Source organism: Geotrypetes seraphini, chromosome 11 (assembly GCF_902459505.1).
Source record: "Geotrypetes seraphini chromosome 11, aGeoSer1.1, whole genome shotgun sequence".
NCBI lineage: Eukaryota > Metazoa > Chordata > Amphibia > Gymnophiona > Dermophiidae > Geotrypetes > Geotrypetes seraphini.
The window spans coordinates 60470020-60490985 of NC_047094.1; the positions used below are offsets into that span (position 1 = coordinate 60470020).

The window sequence follows — 20966 nt, forward strand, 5'->3', positions numbered from 1 at the left end:
TTAAAAAATTGTTGTAACATTGGCCACCCTCCAATCTTCAGGTACTACAGATGATTTTAGCAACAAATTACAGATCACTGACAGCAGGTCAGCAATTTCATGTTTGAGTTCTTTTAGTACCCTGGGATGTATACCATCCGGTCCTGATGATTTATCACTTTTTAACTTGTCAATTTGGCTTAGTACATCTTCCAGATTCACCAAGATTTCTTTCAGTTCCTCAGCATCATCACCCTTGAAAACCATTTCTGGTTCAGGTAGATCTCTAACATCTTCTTCTGTAAAGACCAAAGCAAATAATTTATTCCACTATGGTTTTATCCTTGCCGAGCTCCCCTTTTGCTCCTTGATCATCCAACGGTCCCACAGATTCCCTCACAGGTTTTCTGCTTCTGATGTACCTAAAAAAAATTATTATGAGTTATTGTCTCTTTTGCACATTTCTCTTCATATTCTCATATTATTACTACTACACTTCTTCCTCCGTATTCACGGTGGTTACGGGCAGAACATAGTCACGAATATGGAAAAACCGCAAATAATTTTTTATGTGTTATTTGCAGTGTTTGTAACAGCCAGCATTTTTACTATTGAAACCGCAAATAACTTGTTCCTGAAGGTGAGGCAATATCGGTAAAGACAGCAGCGATTTTCAGGCTGATAGCAGGCAAGCAGCGATTTTCTCCGTGCATGCTGGCAAATTCGCGGGGGAACACTGTACATAAATGCTTTCTCATATGTACCAGTTTTGATCTACTGATAGTTTAGTCATTCATTTGTCTAAAATGGATGTTCATGCCAAAGGTAACTAGCACATAAATGTCTATTATGCCATTTATTTCAGAACAGGCTTTATATCAGCAGATTCTGTTCTGAAACACTAGTGGAACTTGAGTTGTTTCTGCACCATTCACTTTTAAGCTGAATGGGAGTCCTTCATGTACAGTCCTTTCAGCTGGGGGTGCTGTTTCACTATCATATTTTCAATAATGAAAGACAGGCAAGCTGTGCAGGATTCCAGAGAACCATATTGAAGCCCCCCCAAAAAAAAAAAAATTGTTGAAGGACTCCAGTTCATAGAGGAAACAGTGGAGCTCACCTTGGTTAAATTTCTACAAAAAGGTGGTAAAATAAATTATAATAAAGTAATACTGTAAAAGTTTTAGTAATGATTCTTCTTTAGTTAAGAATATGGAAGTGTTAACCTTGAATAAGAACACTATCAGTCCTAAGGAAGTTAATTCTACTATAGTTAAAAATGAGGAAATACGTTATAGGACTGGGAGGATGGATTTTTCACCTCCTCAGCTTCTCTTTTTTTTTGCTAAATTTAAATACAATTATTAGAACCTATAACAGCACCTTAGCTGTAGATAGCCCAGCTGGATGTGGTGCTGGGGACCAGTCTTTGTGCCTCTCTGAAGCTCAGTTTATCTTTGATGCTGAGCTTGCTGTGAGCTGAATATGAAAAGAAATTTGCATACACAACCCAGCCTAAGAGCAGATCTATTTTTTTTTTGTACTGGCCTTTAGAAGTTAGTTAATGCGCAAACTCCAACTTTTCCTATAGCCATGAGGGAAGGGGCGAGGGGAAGCAGCAACTGAAAACGGGAAACTCTCGTATTTTTTATTTTATTCCCCCACACCCCCCTTCCCCGCCAGTTTAGGATACTTTTTTTTAAGGTTCAAATCGTAGCATTTATTGTTCATTAAGTTTTGTCAAGTTCACTATAAATGTTACAATAAATACATAGCAAATATATGAGCGTTTAAATTTAAGATGAACATTGCTTCTTTGTAGGAAGGTGAGCGTTAGTGAAATAAGCTGAGGTAGCGACTGATCTCACATTGAGGACTTCTCAATTCCCCCACCCCAGTCCGCTCTGGACTATAAAGTGAATCAAAGAAAAGTTCCTCGGGCTATGATGGGCGTGTTTGTGTACGTTTTGGAGAGGAAGGCATTGAAGGATCAGGGAAAAGCCCGCCTCCGCTTTTTATGAAGAAGTGAGGGGACGCTACCAATCATTGTGCTCCCTGTCCTGGGTTCCAAATGGCTACAAAGAAGCTGATCGTGGTGGTGGGAGCTACAGGTGAGCGGTCTGTCCCTTAGCAGCAACTGGAGCTGAAGTTAGGAGCAAGAAGCAAAGAAACTTTGCATTTAGCTCGCTGCAAGTCGTATTCCAGTGTGTTCCTTTCCCCAAAGTGCTTATAATATAAATTCATAGCTGAGACCTTGGAGGAATGAGTGTCATGAATAGCAGTAGTGGGGTTTGAACCAGGTTTAGGTGAGTCTTAGCCCATTAGCGTCAGCCATTAGGCCAAGGCACTCATCCGAGAGGCCTTAAACGAGTGGGCTTGACTGGAACTGTAGTCGGGCTTTTTGGAGGTGGGAGACTATCTTTATACTCCTCCACAAATTTCTACTGGAAGCGGAGGGTTTACCATCATAGGCTGGATTTACTAAGAATATTTTTAAACGCGTGTTATTGCATGTGCTTTAACACGCGTTTTATCGCCTTTCTTGTCCCTGCCCTATTTCTATAAGCTCTGCCTTAACCACACAAACCTCGAACGCTTATGATTTTAAAGGGTTTGAGGCTTGTGCAGATGAGGATGGTGCTTGCAGGAAAGGGGCGGGGACGGGAAAAACTTTTTAGTGTATTAATACAGGTTAGTAAAATGCAGGGATGCCCCCAGTTACCCATTTCAAGGATGGTGACTTGGTACAGTTCTGGATTTCTGACCACTCCAGCCTGGTGTAATATGGGATTTTCAGCACTGATCTGAATGCATAGAATCAGATGCTTTAAAATCATTCTTTAATTTCCAAACTGTGTCAAAAATCAGGACTGGCCAAAAAGTATCCAGTCTGGACTTGGTTAACTTGGCATCTCTGAAAATGAGGTCCTAAGCTTACATGAATAGAGGGTGATCTGATTCACGTTCATTCAAAGTCACAAGAAGTTATGGGTGTAGATGTAGACCAGTGGTCTCAAACTCGCGGCCCGGGGGCCACATGCGGCCCGCCAGATACTATTTTGCGGCCTGTGGTCTGTACTAGTGCTGCCAGCTCTTTGCAGCTTCCTTCAGCTTCCCCACTGGTCTCCCACTCTTACCTTCAGATAATTACCGCAGACTGCAGAGAGGATTGCCGGTGCTGTAGTGGTCCTTGCAGGTTGCCGTCGTCTTCAGCAGCACGTTCCCTCTGCCGCGATCCTGCCCCTGACGTCAGAGGAGGGGCAGGCCCATGGCAGAGGGAACGTGCTGCGGAGGCTGATGGTAGCCTGCAAGGAACGCTACAGCACCAGCAATCTTCTCTGCAGGCTGTGGTAATTAGCTGAAACTAAGATCGGGAGGCCAGGGAGGAAGCTGGAGGACACTGCAAAAAAGGGGGATCATGCAGGCCTTCGTGGGGGGGGGGAGATTTATAAACTATAAAGAGTTTTACCTCATGCAAAATTGTTTTTTATTTTTCTGCGGCCCTTCAAGTACCTACAAATCCAAAATGTGGCCCTGCAAAGGGTTTGAGTTTGAGACCACTGATGTAGACCAATGTCTCAAACTCAAACCCTTTGCAGGACCACATTTAGATTTAAAGGGCCGCAGAAAAAATAGTTAATGTCTTATTAAAGAAATGACAATTTTGCAAGAGTCCTGACATATGCAACGGCAGCAGGAAGTTGCAAGTCAGTCAACGCTGGAGCCTCTCTTCCTGCCCAGTGTATGAGATTGCGCTGGCTTCGGCTGACTTGCAACTTCCTGCTGCTGTCGTGTATGCTGGGACACTTGCCTTTGCGTATCTGACGCCTCTCTTCCTGCCCAGAATATGAGATCGGGTACAAGACTGCGGGCCGCAAAATAGCAGCTAATGCCAATATTGGGGGAAGTCTCCTCCTCTAATCTGAGCATCTTACCCCTTGCTGCCCTCCCTCCTTTCTCTCAGTGAGAGGAACCTCCAGAAGCACCCAGCCACGGTCTTCGGGTATGAAAAACAAGACATCTTTATATCATTTTTAATAAAATATACACCACCATCTTTGTGGAAGAGTCTCACCAGTGCGAATTATTATTATTTAGTATTTATGTACCACTTATAGCCTAAGTAGTTCACATTCGGATATTTGAGCATTTTTCCCTATCTAATCTGGTTGGCTCACAGTCTACCTAATGCAGGGGTCTCAAAATCCCTCCTTGAGGGCCGCAACCCCCAATGAATATGCATGAGATCTATGTGCATGCACTGCTTTCAATGCATATTCATTGGGGAAATCCTGAAAACCCAACTGGATTGCAGCCCTCAAGGAGGGACTTTGAGATCCCTGACCTAATGTATCTGGGGCAATGGGGGGAGGGATTAAATGACTTGCCCAGGGTCACAAGGTGCAGTGTGGGATTTGACCCCACAACTTCGTGGTGCTGAGGCTGTAGCTCTAACCGCTGTGCCACATACTGCCTCAAGCAGCAGTCCCTGGCAGAAATGTAAATTCTCATCTTCTCAGCATGCTGCTCTGAAGCTAGACATGTTGCTGCTTCACTTTAAGGGTGTGCCTTAATAAGGCTTGTTTCTACCTCTAGCATTTTTTTTTTAAATTAGGTTATATGAGTAACACCATATCTATAGTCATGATGTCTTAGTACTATCCCTCTGTCCCAGTATATACTGGTGGTGGTGGAGGGTGGATCTCCCTAATAGTTAGTTTGTACTCTGCAAGGCTGCCAGTAGCCAGCCTGCACCTTAAAAAAAAAAACCCACCTTCTTTTTTAAGGATGGCTAACCTGCTTAGCAGGTTCCCACATGCTGTGTGGAGGGAGAGGGGAAAGCCTGAGGCTTCCTTTCCTTTCCTTCTATGAGGTTGGGCCCCATGTGACCTTCGGCTTGCTTGGATGTCTGCAATCTGCAGGATCCTGAAGATGCACATTCATGTCAGGGCATCTGATTTTCATGGTAGACTTGGAGATGGAAAATGAGATTTATGAGCCAGAAGAGATGCACCTTTCTTTAAAAAAAAAAAAAAAATTCTTTATTCAATTATTAAACTGCGGATGTGCACAATAATTAATACACTTACATATAATATTAAAATTAAAGCACATTAAACTTAAAAAAATGTATAAAAAAAAGAAAATTATTTCCAGCCACCCTTCACCTATCAATAAATAAATACCTTCAAGGACAATCAAAACATACCCCCTAAACCAATTCCAAGACAAACCCCCCTCCCCCACTCTCCCACCCTGGATGTGTATGTTTAAAGGGACATCTAAAGAGATCAATCCTTACAGTATTTAGTTAACGGTTCCCAAACATCCATAAATTTTTTGTAATTTCCCTGCTGAATGGCCATGAACCTCTCCATTTTAAAAATATAACAGAGGAATTCCCATCAGAATGTGTAATTTAATCTATCCCAATTTTTAAAAATAAGTTGCATGGCACCTTTTCAGGTAGGGTTGTCCAGAAAAAAAATAAAGTTTGAAAAATTTTGCAAATTGAATTTTTCCCCATGAATTTGATTGATTTGTGCCTGATCAGAAAATAATAAAAAAAAATTGTACAGCCCATCCAGGAGTTTCTCAAAGCCACTGTTTTACTTAAAGCTCCATTTAAAAAAAAAAATGCTGTTATTTTTGCTTAATGGAGCAAAGTTCTTGGTATTACGGATTTTACTTTTATGTTTCACACTCAGCAATGATAACGTTGATAAAGACATCCTCTCCCACCCCCCTTTTTATGAAGCCGCATTAGGCGTTATTGCCAGCCGTGGCAGTAAAAGCTTCAATTCTCATAGAATTCCTATGAGCATCAGCTGATACCACCGTGGTCAGTGATAAAACAGACTTGACATAAAGGCCCCCTTTTATGAAGCTATTTTGAGCTTTTTTTATTGAAAGAATAATAAATCATTACAGAAATAACACTAGTCTCCAATATGCCATTTTGAGACCTCAGTCAATGCTGCACTGAAAGTTCTGTACTTCTGTATGGAGACCATTTGGTCAGTCATAGCAGCAGTGGCACTGGGGGGGGGGGAATGTCTTGCCTCTCTCAATTGGATGGAAGCCTATATCCACTTTCCCATTTTTTTCTGGCCTACAGAGGGTACTATTTTATTTATTTATTTTATTTATTCAATTTTCTATACCGTTCTCCCAAGGGAGCTCAGAACGGTTTACATGAATATATTCAGGTACTCAAGCATTTTTCCCTGTCTGTCCCAGCGGGCTCACAATCTATCTAACGTACCTGGGGCAATGGAGATATTAAGTGACTTGCTCAGGGTCACAAAGAGTAGTATGGGTTCAAACCCACTACCTCAGGGTGCTGAGGCTGTAGCTCTAATCACTGCACTACTGCATCACACTCTCCCTTACTTGTTACTAGAGCTTTCATGTGCTGGAGCAGCATCTCCAGTTCTCTGCAATCCCCTTCGGCCTAGCCACGGCATCTTGCACCTTTACTAATGTCATGGTGGTGGTAGCAGTGCACCTCTGCAAGGCAGGGATCCAAGTGCACCCATATTTGGACAATTAGTTAGTCAGAGCCCCATCCAGGGATGAAGAATGGGCAGTTTTGAGAGTAGTCCAACCCTCCAGGATCTGGGATGGATAGTCAACTTCAAGAAGAGTCAGCTGGAGCCAACCCAGTGCCTGGAGTACCTGAGTTTTGTTTGACATGACCTTTGGCCAAGTTTTTCTTTCAGAGCTATGCAGACTGAAACTCCAGAAGCCGATTTCGGACCTGCTACAGTGTCTGACTCCCATGGCGTGGTATTATCTGCAGGTCCTAGAGGTGGTCCCTTGAGTGAGAGCACACACGAGTCCTCCTCTCCTTTCTCTCTGGTCTCCTCAGATGGACTCTCTTCAGCAACCCCTTCCATGGTTACCTGAAATGAGGAATAGCCTGTGGTGGTGGCTGCAGACAGCTTCCCTCTCGGTATGCCTTTCCGCATTTCTTCCTGGGAGATGCTGACGATCGATGCCAGCCTTTACGGTTGGGGGTGGTCATTGCAACAGACATCCAGTTCAGGATTGTTGATTACTGGCTCAGCAAAAGTGGTCCATATGTCACCTAGAATTTGGAAGTCACCCTTAATACCTTGTAACTAACTGTTGTTTAATCAACTTTCATTGGCCCTCAGAGATGTCACCCAGGGATCAACTCAATCATATCCCTCGGCTTTACACACCCAATCGTCATCGGGTCAAAAAATATATGTTTATAAGTGCAAATTGTGTATTTCTTCTTTTTCTTGTGTATTAAACTCTTATTGATAATCTTAAAACAATAAATATAACTGTGAGTTTTATAAAGAAAATACTTAGCTTCATCGGGATGGTAAGTAGCAGTTGGTAAGGGATATATATGCCGACATGTTTCACCCCTAAAAAGGGGGTTTCTTCAGGGCTACTATCCCTGTGAACAAGAAACCTTGTTTAGATATAGAGAACGCTAAGCATAACCCATAAAATATATAACATTCACACCATAAATATGCTCATACCTTTCTTGTTAGTTCTACACGGCTGGCCACCCGATCTACGTTATTTTTTCAAGATGGCCGCGGCGTGCTTTGAAATGGATTTAAATGTCCCAAAACCCGGAAGTGAGGTGGAACGGGGGAGGAGACCCAACTCCCGCCCACACCCACTCCGGTAAGGGAAACGTTTACTTTTCTGTTTTATTCTTTCTCCTATCCTCCCATCATTTTGATTTAGGGGAAGCCCTTACACAACAGTTAGTTACAAGGTATTAAGGGTGACTTACAATACCACCTTAGAGGAATAATCAACAACACCTTGTAAGAATACAGCAAAAAATCGATTGCTCCTAACCTAGAATTTGGAGCCATTTGGCTAGCACTGCAGGCACTGGAGAAGTCTCTAAGTCAAAGCAGTTGGGGTCTTCTTGGACAATGTGCCAGCAGTGCCCTATGTTAACAGAGAAGGAGGCGCCAGAAGCGCTCTGTTATGCCTAGAAGCTCAACTCTTTTTGGGAGGGGGGGGGCGGAAGCTCATTTGCAGGCGCTCTCAGTGGCACATGTAGAGGGAGTGGAAAATGTGCAAGCTGACTTTCTCAGTTGGCAGACTCTTGACCTGGGGAAATGGTCACTGTCTCCCCCCCAGCTCCATTGTTTCGTGGTGGTAGTGTTCACAGAGGGATCTGATGGCCTTAGCAGTAAACATAAAGGCAGCATGCTTTTACAGCTGAAGATATGAGCTCATAAGTGCAGGGTTTAGACACGTTCAACCAGGGCTGGAGAAGATGCTCTTGTACATGTTTTTCCTGTGGCCCATTCACAGGATTGAGTCATTGGGGATTGGTAGTCCCAGTGGCACTTGATTGGTCCCATGGTATGCAGACTTAGTTTGCCTCCAGAGGGACGAAGGCCTCAGTCTGATGGTCCAAATGGATCTTCTCAGTCAGAGACCTGACCCTATAGAGAATCTTGAACTGTTTGGGCTTACGATATATTTCTTGAGCGGGCTCTCTTAATAAGTAAGCATTACTCGGACGTGGTTGTTGCCACTCTGCTTTCAGCTAAGAAGCTGTTGACAGTGGCAGTCTATGCTAAGGCCTGGAAGTTCTTTCAGCACTGGTGTGCTATGGATGATGCAGTGGCTTTGAGTTCCGATTTGAGTAGTCCTGGACTTTTTACAAGAGGTCTTCAGTAGGGTCTGTCGATTGGATTGCAGAAAGTGCAAATAGCAGACCTATCCTGTTTCCAAACTCGGGGGGATGGGACAGGCGGGGAAGAGCCTCTCTCCTCTCACCCAGATGTCACCTGGTTCATTATAGGAGCTATTCAGCTGCACCCTCTGGTTCATCTCCCATTCCCATCCTGGAATCTTAACACCATATTGCAAGGTCTCAATAGAGCCCATACAGGAGACTTCCCTTTCGGATCTTACAGTGAAGATGGTGTTTCTGGTGGCCATTACATCGGTGGGATGAGTCTTCAAGTTACAAGCTCTGTCCTGTAGGGAGCCATTCCATAAGATTACGGAAGTGGGACTTTCCTTATGAATGGTTCCATCCTTCTTGCTGAAAGTAGTCTCTGCCTTACACATCAGTCAGGAGGTCTGTTTTACCTGCTTTTCACCCCATGTGGCCTAAGAAAAAAGATAAAGCATTGCATATTCTAATATCAAGTGAGTGCTTCTCTGGTACTTCAAAGTTACCAATGAGTTTCGCGTATTGGATCATCTTTTTGTTCTGACCAGTCATGCTAAGGGAGGCCAGTGTCTAAAATCTTTGATTCTATGGAATTGATTTAAAATGGTCATTACCTCCATGTATATGGGCTACAGTAAGCAGCCGCCAATCACTTTAAAAGTGCACTCCACCAGAGGAGTTGGCTACCTCATGGACAGAGACTCAGGCGGTTTCGCCCAAGGAAATCTGTAGAGCAGCTACATGGTCTATCCTTCATACCTTTACCAGATTCTATAGAGTAGATGTATCAGCCAGGAAAGACGCTGCTTTCAGATCCTCTGTTTTGAAGGCAGACTCGGTGGGCCTGCTGTAGATTCGGAGGACTATTTGGGTACATTCATAGCGTTCAGGACCACTAGATATATTTCACTAGAAATAAAGATTAGGTTCCTACCTCAATCTTCTTTCTTGTAGATATCTAGTAGTCCTGAAGCTCCACTCTGGTTAGTGAACTGCCTTCTGCCTTGGGATCAGTCTGGTTCTGGAGACTTCTGCCTCTCAGATGAGCTGGGGGAAAACCCCCCACAACACATAAGAAAGTAAAGTCTGGCCTAAATCTCTGCTTGATAGCAGGACATGCAAGTAGGTCCAAACTCTCTCTATAATGTGGATTGCACATAGTTTTGGAATCTGTCTTACTGGAATGTTATAATGTTAACTTGTATGCATTTATTTATTTATACCCCGCCTTTCCCAAGGTGGGTCACAATAGATTACATACACAAACAGAATCACATACAGTGATATTACAGAGCAGAACAGAATTGTAGTGTTGGAGATATTAAAAGGGATTATGTCAAAAGGATATAAAACGCCTACAATTAATCCAAAATACAGCCATCAAGATAATTTCGGGCGCAAAGAAATTTGACCATGTTACCCCACTGCTACAAAAAGCCCACTGGTTGCCTGTAACACATAGAATAACTTATAAAACTGCTCTCCTGACTTTTAAAACATTACAGACCAACATCCCAGCATTTATAGACAGACTCTTGATCCCATACGACCCCCCCAGAGCTCTAAGATCTATTTCTCAGTATTCTCTTAATGTTCCATCTTTAAAAACAATTGGTACATGCCGTACCTTAATTTTTTCTGTGACCGCTCCTATGACTTGGAATTTTCTTCCTTTATTTTTAAGAATCGAAAAAAACTTACAAAAATTTAAAAGCAGCCTAAAGTGCTTTCTTTTTAAAGATGCCTTTAGCTGACCACATGATTCTTAATAATGTTGAATGGCTACATTCACCTCCGGGGAAAGTGTCCATAATTTGCTTCTTTTTGTTTCTCATTCTTTTCTTCCCATCTCCCTTTTGTATTTACCTTATTTGTTTTCTTTTCTTTCCATAATGATTGTATTTCTCCCCCCCTCCCTATTTGTTCCTAGGGGCTCTACAGTTCCACCTACCCAGTATGTACTTGTTATTGGTCACGTACGTTTTACTTGTCTAATCACTAGCAGATTTGTTATGGCCAAGTATGTTCAGTTTGTCAAATATTTATTTGTTTATATGTTATTTTTTAAATATTTTGTAAATCGCTTTGCATTTTGAACAAGCGTTTAATCAGAAACTGGAATAAACTTGATATTTCCCCATTTCCCTCCTTCCAGTTTTGTCTTGTCATTTCAGTGCTTCTTAATTGCTTTTGTACAAACTGAGGGGGCAGGAAGGCAGTAGAGTTCAAAGATGATTGACATTCTGCAAGCAACTTGTGGGTTCAGATGCATAACCCTAGCGTTCAGAACTTCTAGACATATCTACAAGAAAAAAGATTGCAGGTAAGAACCTACTAATCTATCTTTCTGACTTTCATCCCTCTCCCCCCCAAACATCTGCTCATTTCTCTCCTCTTCCATCCAGCATCTCTACTCTCTCACCCCACTTCCATACAGAGTTTGCTCCCATTTCCCTTCTCTCTATCTGTCCTTCATATGTCTGCCCCCTCATCTTTCAATTTAGCATGTCCCTTTTCGCTCTCCCCTTCCAACATCTACCCTCTCTCCTGTTCCATACAGAATCTGTCCTACTTCCTCCCTCTCCCTCCACTTCCATACAATGTCTGCCCCTCTCTTCTTTCCATCCAGCAATCCCTTCAACTTCCTTTTCCATATTTCTTCCTGATACTGTCTGCCCCAATGTTCTCTCTAAGTTCTGCTAAGAATCACCAGTTTCCTAATTATCTGTTCAAGTACTGCTAAGGATCACTGGATCCTATTTAATTGTCTAAGCTACGCTAAGGATCACCAGTTTCTATTTAACTGTTTAAGTTCTGCTAAAGTTCACCAGACTCTATTCAATTGCTTAAGTTCTGCTAAAGTTCACCAGACTCTATTCAATTGCTTAAGTTCTGCTAAAGTTCACCAGACTCTATTCAATTGCTTAAGTTCTGCTAAAGTTCACCAGACTCTATTCAATTGCTTAAGTTCTGCCCAACTGCTAAGGTTCTCCAGATTCCATTTAATTCTTTTAGTTCTGCCCAACTACCAAGCCTTTCCTTCATTCCAGCCCCTATCCCTCCAAAGGCTTCCCCAACCCCACCATGAAACCACTTCCATGGATTCTTCTTCTCCTTCTCTGCTCATCCTCCAATATCTCCCTCTGCCCGAAACCTCCCTCTCCCAACTTACTCGACTCCATAAATGTTAGTCCTATCTGCCCTATCAATATCCCCACGCTATTGCGCACCAGAAGTCATCACTTCAAAAAAAAAAACCCGAAGAATCAATCATGCCTCCTTAAAGCCCATTCCCCCTGCCAACCTTCCCAACCATGCCTCTGACTCCCTCACCCCAGTCCCGTCTCTCTATTGTAATACCAGATCTGCATGCAACAAAACCCAAATTTTGAAGGACCTATTTGAAGATCTTAACCCCGGATTCCTATTCATTACAGAATCATGGATCGCAAAAGATGACACATTCTCCCAAAACGAACTCTGTTCTCACGGGTACCAAGGCCTCTTCTCCCCAAGAATTAACCGAAAAGGAGGTGGCTTGGCACTCCTCCACAAATCATTCTTCGACGTCCAGCTTCTCAAAAAGGGTAGCCATGCCTCTCTAGAATATATGCTAGTCTCTGTCAATGACGAGCTCCATCCTCACCCACTAGGTATCCTGCTATTATATCGCCCACCATCCCCCTGGAACAAATCCTCTGAACTTGTCCTTGAGACCATTACAAACGCCTTCCTCAAATTTCAAAGATTACTAATCATTGGGGATACTAATCTCCACCACCACCAACAAGGATGCAACCGATCTCAATAACTTCCTCACTTCTTTAGGCTTCCTCCCCCAGCTCACTTCCCAACCCATGAAAAGGGGCATACGCTAGACATCATCAATTTCCTCGATCTCACCGATTACAAAACTTCAGTTGATTACACTCGCTGGGAACATGTCCCTTGGTCCGACCACTTTTTAGGGGCTTTCTGCCTCTCCATTTTCATGTCTTACCTCGGGTCCCCACCTCGTTTCTCCAACTCCATTAACTTCCGGAAAAAAATCACTAGCGATTTGTTCTGGACCAAATTCCTCAACCTAATTTCCACCAGCCCTAACCCTCCAAACCCTGAATCCAACTGGCACAATTGGACCACCCTCTTTGAGACCACCTACCACTTCCTCGCACCACTATCCACTAAAACTGTTTCCTACTCCCGCAAGGCCCCCTGGTACCTTCCTTATCACAGAGAGCTGAAGCAGAAATGTTGAATACTGGAATGCAAATGGAAAAAATCTAAATCCCCCACAGACAGACAGTCCTGGAGGGTTAATATTAGGGTTATTCCATGTCAAGTGATCAAGGGCTCCCTGCATGACCATCACGGATTTTGATAAAACTTTATGCACAAAGTCCCACATGTATCAAACGAACTTTGGTAAAGTTTTAGTTTTAGTTTTAGTTAGGAATATTCGTGGAGATATAGCCATTTGTTTGACCCCATACTGCAATGACATACAGTAAGACAGTGACATTCTGACAACTTTGAGACACAATATCTCACGAGCTATGTTTCCAAAAAAACCTGAAACTTAGCTACCCTGCACAACTTTTGGAGCTCTATTCAGTGCTACCAATAATAATTTTTGTCGAGCACTGAGTGAATGGCTGAATTACAGTAAACTTGGCCGAAAAAATTAGTGCTCCAAAAAAAGTCAAAGTTTGACATTACTTAGCTCCCACAATAATTGAGTAATAAATGCGAAATTTGGCGCATAATGTCTCAGTACAACGTTGTTATCAAAAGTACAATTTCAACCTCCAAGCTCTTTCCATTAGTTTACAAATTAAGTGTAAAGTTGCTAATTTGTGTAAAAAGGCCAAAAATAGGGTATTTTCAGCCTGCTTTTACAGAAAAATACCTTTCAGAAACTCTTTCAAATCAGTCTCATTAGAAAGAGCATATTTCAAACCCCCTAGAAAAGTGGGCTTCATTTTTCAACGCAGGTTAACAATGCCCGAAAAAGGGGGACAAAGTTGGGAGATGTCACCATGGCAACAGCCTACGTTTCAACTTACAATTATGTCACTTTTCACACTGTTTTTCCCTGTTTATTTTTACTCAAGCTTTGGGTACAATTATAGTGTTCTTAATTAATGATTATTCCTAACTAGAAATTGAGGTGATAATTTTGTTGCATGCAGATCACAAATTACAACTTGTTTTCTTTTTTAGATCCACATTATTATTAATTCAGTTTAAAATGGATACCAACGAATCGATGCCAACAAAGTGGACTTCACTTCGGCTTGGGAACCATATAAGATACCCAATTTAGGCTTGGGAACCTAGGATAAGACACCCTAATCATTGGCTTTGGAACCAGAAAGATACCAACAAAAGGCTTTGGAACCTTGACAAAGAAACCAAATGCGAGGCTTGGGAACCTGGACAAAGTGGCCCACCCGTGGCTGGTATTGCACAGCTATCGGGCGTGACCCCTATGGCGATGGGGTTGCCAGTTCAAACTCTTTAACTGGTAGTGACAATGTCACCATGGACCAACGCAATAGAGTAGTAGTAATACTACGTCAATACAAAACTGTAACTTTAAAAATGACAGAACTATGTTGAAATAAAGGTTGTTGCCGTGGCAACGTCTCCCAACTTTGTCCCCCTTTTTCAGCCATTGTTAACCTGTGTTGAAAAATGAAGTCCACTTTTCTAGGGGGTTTGAAATATGCTCTTTCTAATGAGACTGATTTGAAAGAGTTTCTAAAAGGTATTTTTCTGTAAAAGCAGGCTGAAAATACCCTATTTTTGGCCTTTTTACACAAATTAGCAACTTTACACTTAATTTGTAAACTAATGGAAAGAGCTTGGAGGTTGACATTGTACTTTTGAAAACAATGTTGTACTGAGATATTATGCGCCAAATTTCGCATTTATTACTCAATTATTGTGGGAGCTAAGTAATGTCAAACTTTGACTTTTTTTGGAGCACTAATTTTTTCGGCCAAGTTTACTGTAATTCAGCCATTCACTCAGTGCTCGACAAAAATTATTATTCGTAGCACTGAATAGAGCTCCAAAAGTTGTGCAGGGTAGCTAAGTTTCAGTTTTTTTGGAAACATAGCTCGTGAGATATTGTGTCTCAAAGTTGTCAGAATGTCATCGTCGTACGGAGCGGAGAGTAGTTTCTGAGGCAGCCGGAGAGAGTCGGGAGGCGGCTGGGCAGTCAGGAGCACGTGGTGAGTGAAGAGGATTAGAAGGAAGAGAGGCAGGCAGGACACAGAGAGGGGTAGAGGCGAGAGATAACTCCGCCCACCCCTCCGACGTCAGCAGCTCTCTGAAGCCGAACTCGCCCATAAAAGGGGAGGAGCCAACGGCGCACAGCCATTCGGCGCGCGGCGAAGGCGCTCGCCTTAGCGAGAGCGCCTTTGCGAAGGGCCTCGAGAAGGCAGAGTCAGTACACCAGGAAGTTGCAAAAAAGGTAAGGAAGCTAGCAATAAACAAAACTAAATATCCAATAAGAACATATTAGCAAAAACAGAGTAAACTAAACAGACACAGAGGGAACTTACATACGTAACATCAGCAAGACACAAGTAAACTCCTAACTTAAAGTAAGAACATCAGTTAACACAGAACACCAAACTAACTCTTTATCAGTCAAACGCGACACAACTAGGCGTAGAGACAGATCGAATCATAAAACAAGGGCATAAAAAAGTAGCAACCAGACACAGAACAATACACACACTTGCACAAGCAGAAAGAACCAGTAAAGTAAAAAGAGCACTTCCAAAAAGACAGACACCAATGGAAGCAGAGGGAATCCAGAAGATGAGCTTTCCAGTATTCTGCACTGTCTGTCATATGTACGACTACCTCCCCTCGGGGAGACAGTCGTATGTATGCGGTCGGTGTCAGGAGCTGGAAAGCTTGAAGAAAGAAGTCAAGCAACTGAAGAACAAGATACAAGAACTGGAAGGACTTCACATCACAGAGGACCCAAACAGGACAGCTGAGATCTTCATGAGAGAGAGACACATCGAGGAAGAAGTCAGGGAGCTCGAGGACTTCATTGAGGAAGCCTACAGGAGACGGGTGCAAGAGAACGAACTTCAGAATGCAGATGAAGTTACACCAACACCATCATGGAAGGTAGAACAAGCAGATGACCTCATAGAAGACACCTTCAGAGGAACATCACATGATAGGGAGAACAGGGCTAGTCGATGCCCAGGTGAGGAAGCAGCGAAGCACACCGAAGACATTGATTTGAGACCGAAGAGAAACCTAAAGAAGGGAAAGTCAGTGATCCTAGTGGGAGACTCGATCCTGAGACATATGGACAGCCACATAGCAGGAGGGAGAGAGGATCGACTGGTGACCTGCCTTCCAGGAGCAAGAACCAAGGACATCGTGGACAAAATTGGAAGGATCCTGGAAGGAGCGGAGACGGAGGAGACCACAGTAATGATCCACATCAGGACGAACGATGTCAGCAGGAAAGACTACAGGAGAAGCATGCTGATAGAACAGTTCAAGATTCTGGGAAGGAAGCTGAAGATGAGGACTCAGAAGATAGCGTTCTCAGAGATCCTACCGGTACCGAGGGCAGATGTGAAAAGACAGGAGGAACTACAATCAATAAATGCATGGATGAGGAAATGGTGTGAGGAAGAAGGATTCCACTTCGTGAGGAACTGGACAACGTTCTGGGGCAAGAGCAAGCTCTACAGGAGAGATGGACTACATCTGAGCGCGGCGGGATCAAGACTTCTAGCGAACAACGTCGAGAGAGGAATAGAACAGGCTTTAAACTAAGAAGAAGGGGAAAGCCGACAGTCGACCAAGTGTCGATGATTCGGAAGACGGTATCCCGTGAAGATACCTAGGGGAAAAAAGGCTGGGAAGAAACAATGGACAAATCACAGGAGTTGACAAACCCAGAAGAGGAGGTTATAAGGATTGTAACAACAGAGAAGAAACTAAAGACCGAAGCACAGGGAAAGGAAATAAAGACAAGGATATACAAGGATCTAAATTGCATATATACTAATGCAAGGAGCCTAAGAAACAAAATGGGGGAATTAGAAGCCATGGCCAATGCAGAGGACATAGACATCATTGGAGTCTCTGAAACGTGGTGGAATGAAGAAAACAAATGGGATACAGCACTGCCGGGGTACAAGCTCTATCGCCAGGACAGGTCAGGACAAAAAGGAGGTGGAATAGCCCTTTACATAAAAGAAAGCATACAATCGACAAAAATGGACACAGCAGAAACGACCAACAAGCTAGAATCGCTATGGGTTAAAATACCTGGAAGGAAAGGGCCTGAAATAAAGATGGGCTTATACTATCGTCCGCCCGGGCAATCAGGAGATATTGATGAAGAAATGGAAGCCGAGATGAAGTGAGAATCCAAAAGCGGTAACGCGGTTATTATGGGAGACTTCAACTACCCCGGAATAGACTGGAGTCTTGGAAGCTCAAATTACACTAGGGAGACAGAATTCTTAGAGGTTATACAAGATTGTTTCATGGAGCAGCTTGTCAGAGAACCGATGAGAGGAAATGCCACTCTGGATCTAATCCTAAATGGGTTAAGGGGACCTGCTAAAGAAGTAGAGGTAGTGGGACCTTTGGGAAACAGCGATCACAATGTGATCAAGTTCAAGGTTGAGGTAGGAATACCGAAAGGAAAGAGAACATAGCGACAACTTTAAACTTCAGGAAAGGAAACTACGAAGCAATGAGGGAAATGGTAAGGAAGAAACTTAGGAACACTTCAAAAAAATGGCAAACGGTAGAACTTGCCTGGTCTTTTCTCAAGAACACGGTGAGCGAGGCGCAAAATCTATATATCCCCAGATTCAGAAAGGGGTGCAAAAAGAGTCGAATAAAGGACGCGTCGTGGATAACCAAAACAGTGAAGGAAGCGATAGGCAATAAGAAAAATTCATTCAGGAAATGGAAAAAGGACAAAGCTGAGGGGAACTGGAAAGAGAACAGGAAGTATCAAAAAGAATGTCACCGAGTGGTTCGAAAAGCCAAAAGAGAGTATGAAGAGAGGCTAGCCAGGGAAGCAAAAAATTTCAAACCGTTCTTTTGATATGTTAAAGGGAAGCAACCGGCTAGGGAGGATGTGGGACCGCTGGACAATGGTGACAAGAAGGGAGTGGTGAAGGAGGAGAAAGAAGTGGCAGAAAGACTTAACGCGTTCTTTTCATCTGTATTTACAAACGAAGACACATCCAACATTCCGGAACCTGAGCAATTCTTCAATGGAAATCAGGCAGAAAAATTAACAACCATGGAAGTGAGCCTTGAAGATGTACACAGGCAGATAGATAAATAAAAAACAGACAAATCCCCGGGTCCGGACGAAATCCATCCAAGGGTTCTGAAGGAATTAAAGGAGGAGATAGCGGAACTACTGCAGCAAATTTGCAATCTATCCCTGAAAACAGGCATGATCCCGGAGGACTGGAAGATAGCCAATGTTACGCCCATCTTTAAAAAGGGATCAAAAGGTGACCCAGGAAATTACAGACCGGTGAGTCTGATCTTGGTACCGGGGAAAATGGTAGAAACACTGATAAAAGAAAAAATTGATGAACATTTTGAAAGAAACGAACTTCTGATAACCAGCCAACACGGTTTCTGCAAGGGAAGATCTTGCCAAACTAACTTATTGCACTTCTTCGAAGGAATTAACAAACGGATGGACAATGGAGACCCCATTGACATCAAATATATTGATTTCCAAAAAGCCTTTGACAAGGTGCCCCATGAACGCCTACTCCGGAAACTGAAGAACCATGGGGTGGAAGGAGATGTACATAGATGGATCAGAAACTGGTTGGCGGGTAGGAGACAGAGGGTGGGAGTGAAGGGCCACTATTCGGACTGGAGGAAGGTCACGAGTGGGGTCCCGCAGGGCTCAGTACTAGGGCCGCTGCTATTTAATGTATTCATAAATGATCTGGAAACAGGGACGAAGTGTGAGATAATAAAATTTGCAGATGACACTAAACTATTTAGTAGAGCTCGGACTAAAGAAGACTGTGAAAAACTGCAAAGGGACTTGAACAAACTAGGGGAATGGGCAACGAGATGGCAGATGAAGTTCAATGTTGAGAAATGTAAAGTATTACATGTGGGAAACAGAAACCCGAGGTACAACTATACGATGGGAGGGATGTTTTTAAATGAGAGCACCCAAGAAAGGGACCTGGGGGTGATGGTGGACTTGACAATGAAGCCGTCGGCACAATGCGCAGCGGCTGCTAAGAAGGCAAATAGAATGCTAGGCATCATCAAAAAGGGTATTGCAACCAGAACGAAAGAAGTTATCTTGCCATTGTATCGAGCGATGGTGCGTCCGCATCTGGAGTACTGCGTCCAATATTGGTCGCCGTACCTTAAGAAGGATATGGCTATACTCGAGAGGGTTCAGAGGAGAGCGACACGTCTGATAAAAGGGATGGAAAACCTTTCATACGCTGAGAGATTGGAAAAACTGGGACTTTTTTCCCTGGAGAAGAGAAGACTTAGAGGGGATATGATAGAGACTTACAAGATCATGAAGGGCATAGAGAGAGTAGAGAGGGACAGATTCTTCACACTTTCAAAAAATAAAAGAACAAGAGGGCATTCAGAAAAGTTGAAAGGGGACAGATTCAGAACGAATGCTAGGAAGTTCTTCTTTACCCAGCGTGTGGTGGACACCTGGAATGCGCTTCCAGAGGGCGTGATAGGGCAGAGTACGGTACTGGGGTTCAAGAGGGAATTGGACAATTTTCTGCTGGAAAAGGGAATAGAGGGGTATAGATAGAGGATTACTGCACAGGTCCTAGACCTGTTGGGTCACCGTGTGAGCGGACTGCTGGGCACGATGGACCTCAGGTCTGACCCAGTAGAGGCATTTCTTATGTTCTTATGTTCTTATGTACTGTATTTCATTGTGGTATGGGGTCAAACAAATGGCTATATCTCCACAAATATTCCACAGGCGAAACTAAAACTTTACCAAAGTTCGTTTGAGACATGGTGGACTCTGCATATGAAGTTTCATCAAAATCCGTGATGGTCATGCAGGGCACTTTCCAAGAATCTGATCACTTGACATGGAATGAATGACCCATTAAGCTCTACAACATTGAACTAAAAAAATCAAGGAAGAACTACTACAGTAACAAAATCTCCAGATCCAACAACCAAAGTAATACATTGTTCAACATTTGGCGCTCCATATTCTCTAAACATGATTCCACCACACTCCCCTCTTCTCCATCTGCCGAGGATCTAGCAAAATTTTTCAATGAGAAAGTCACTTCCTTACGATGCTCTTTCCCACCAGCATCCTCTTATAATTCCCTGGTGCTCACCGTCTCCAACCCTACCCTAACCATCGGCAACCATATCCCAGCCGACAGATCCTGGTCCGCCTTCGAGCTCATATCCGATTCCCTGGTCTCCAAACTCTGCCTCAAGCTAAAATCCTGCAACTGTACCTTGGATCCTTTCCTCTCCTACCTATATGAGAAAATTCCCACACAAGCCATCTCATCTCTCACCAAACTTATAAACTTCAGGCCTATTCTCGGCAGAAATGGGACACATTGCCTTATCCCCTCTACTGAAAAAAGCCGATCTAGACCCCTCAGCACCCTCCAGCTATCGCCCAATAGCAAATATTCTTCTCCTGACCAAGATGCTGGAGTCCATCATAGCCACCCAACTCTCATCCTATCTCGAGAGATTCTCCATTCTCCTACCCTACCAACATGGCTTCAGACCCAACTTCAGCACCGAATCCCTACTGGCCTCATTAAACTCAAAGGTCCAACAACTTCACTCCTGCAACAAGTTCGCTGTCCTTCAATTCGACCTTTCTGCAGCTTTCGACATTGTCCATCATGACATACTAATTCTCCAACTCCTTGAAATTGGCATAAACTCCACAGTCTTAGACTGGTTCTCAAAATTCCTATGCTCCCGCTCCTACTCTGTTAACATGAATGGCACCTCATCCTCCCCTTGGAAACCAATTTGCGGAGTTCCTCAGGGTTCTCCTCTATCCCCAATTCTCTTCAATGTGTATATGACCTCCCTGAAACTCCTCCAACTATCCCCCTTGGAAACACTTTATACTTACGCCGATGACATCCTTGTCCTCCTCGAGACCGACTCCAACCTCACCAACCTCTCAGAACATTTCTTCATGTATAGCGAACCTCCAATCCTGGGCTCTCACTGTACAAATGAAACTAAACGAGACCAAAACAAA

General features: G+C 43.3%; 1 protein-coding gene across 1 annotated transcript in view; it reads left to right on the top strand.

Annotated features, from left to right (window-relative positions):
• Positions 1–1669: 1669 nt before the first annotated feature.
• NMRAL1 (NmrA like redox sensor 1) overlaps positions 1670–20966 on the top strand; it is a 28108-nt gene continuing 8811 nt past the window's right edge. Inside the window, exon 1 of the mRNA XM_033962702.1 lies at positions 1670–2090. Within this exon, the coding sequence (XP_033818593.1) occupies positions 2051–2090 (40 nt within the window). The 5' untranslated portion in view covers positions 1670–2050. The remainder of the gene's footprint in view (positions 2091–20966) is intronic.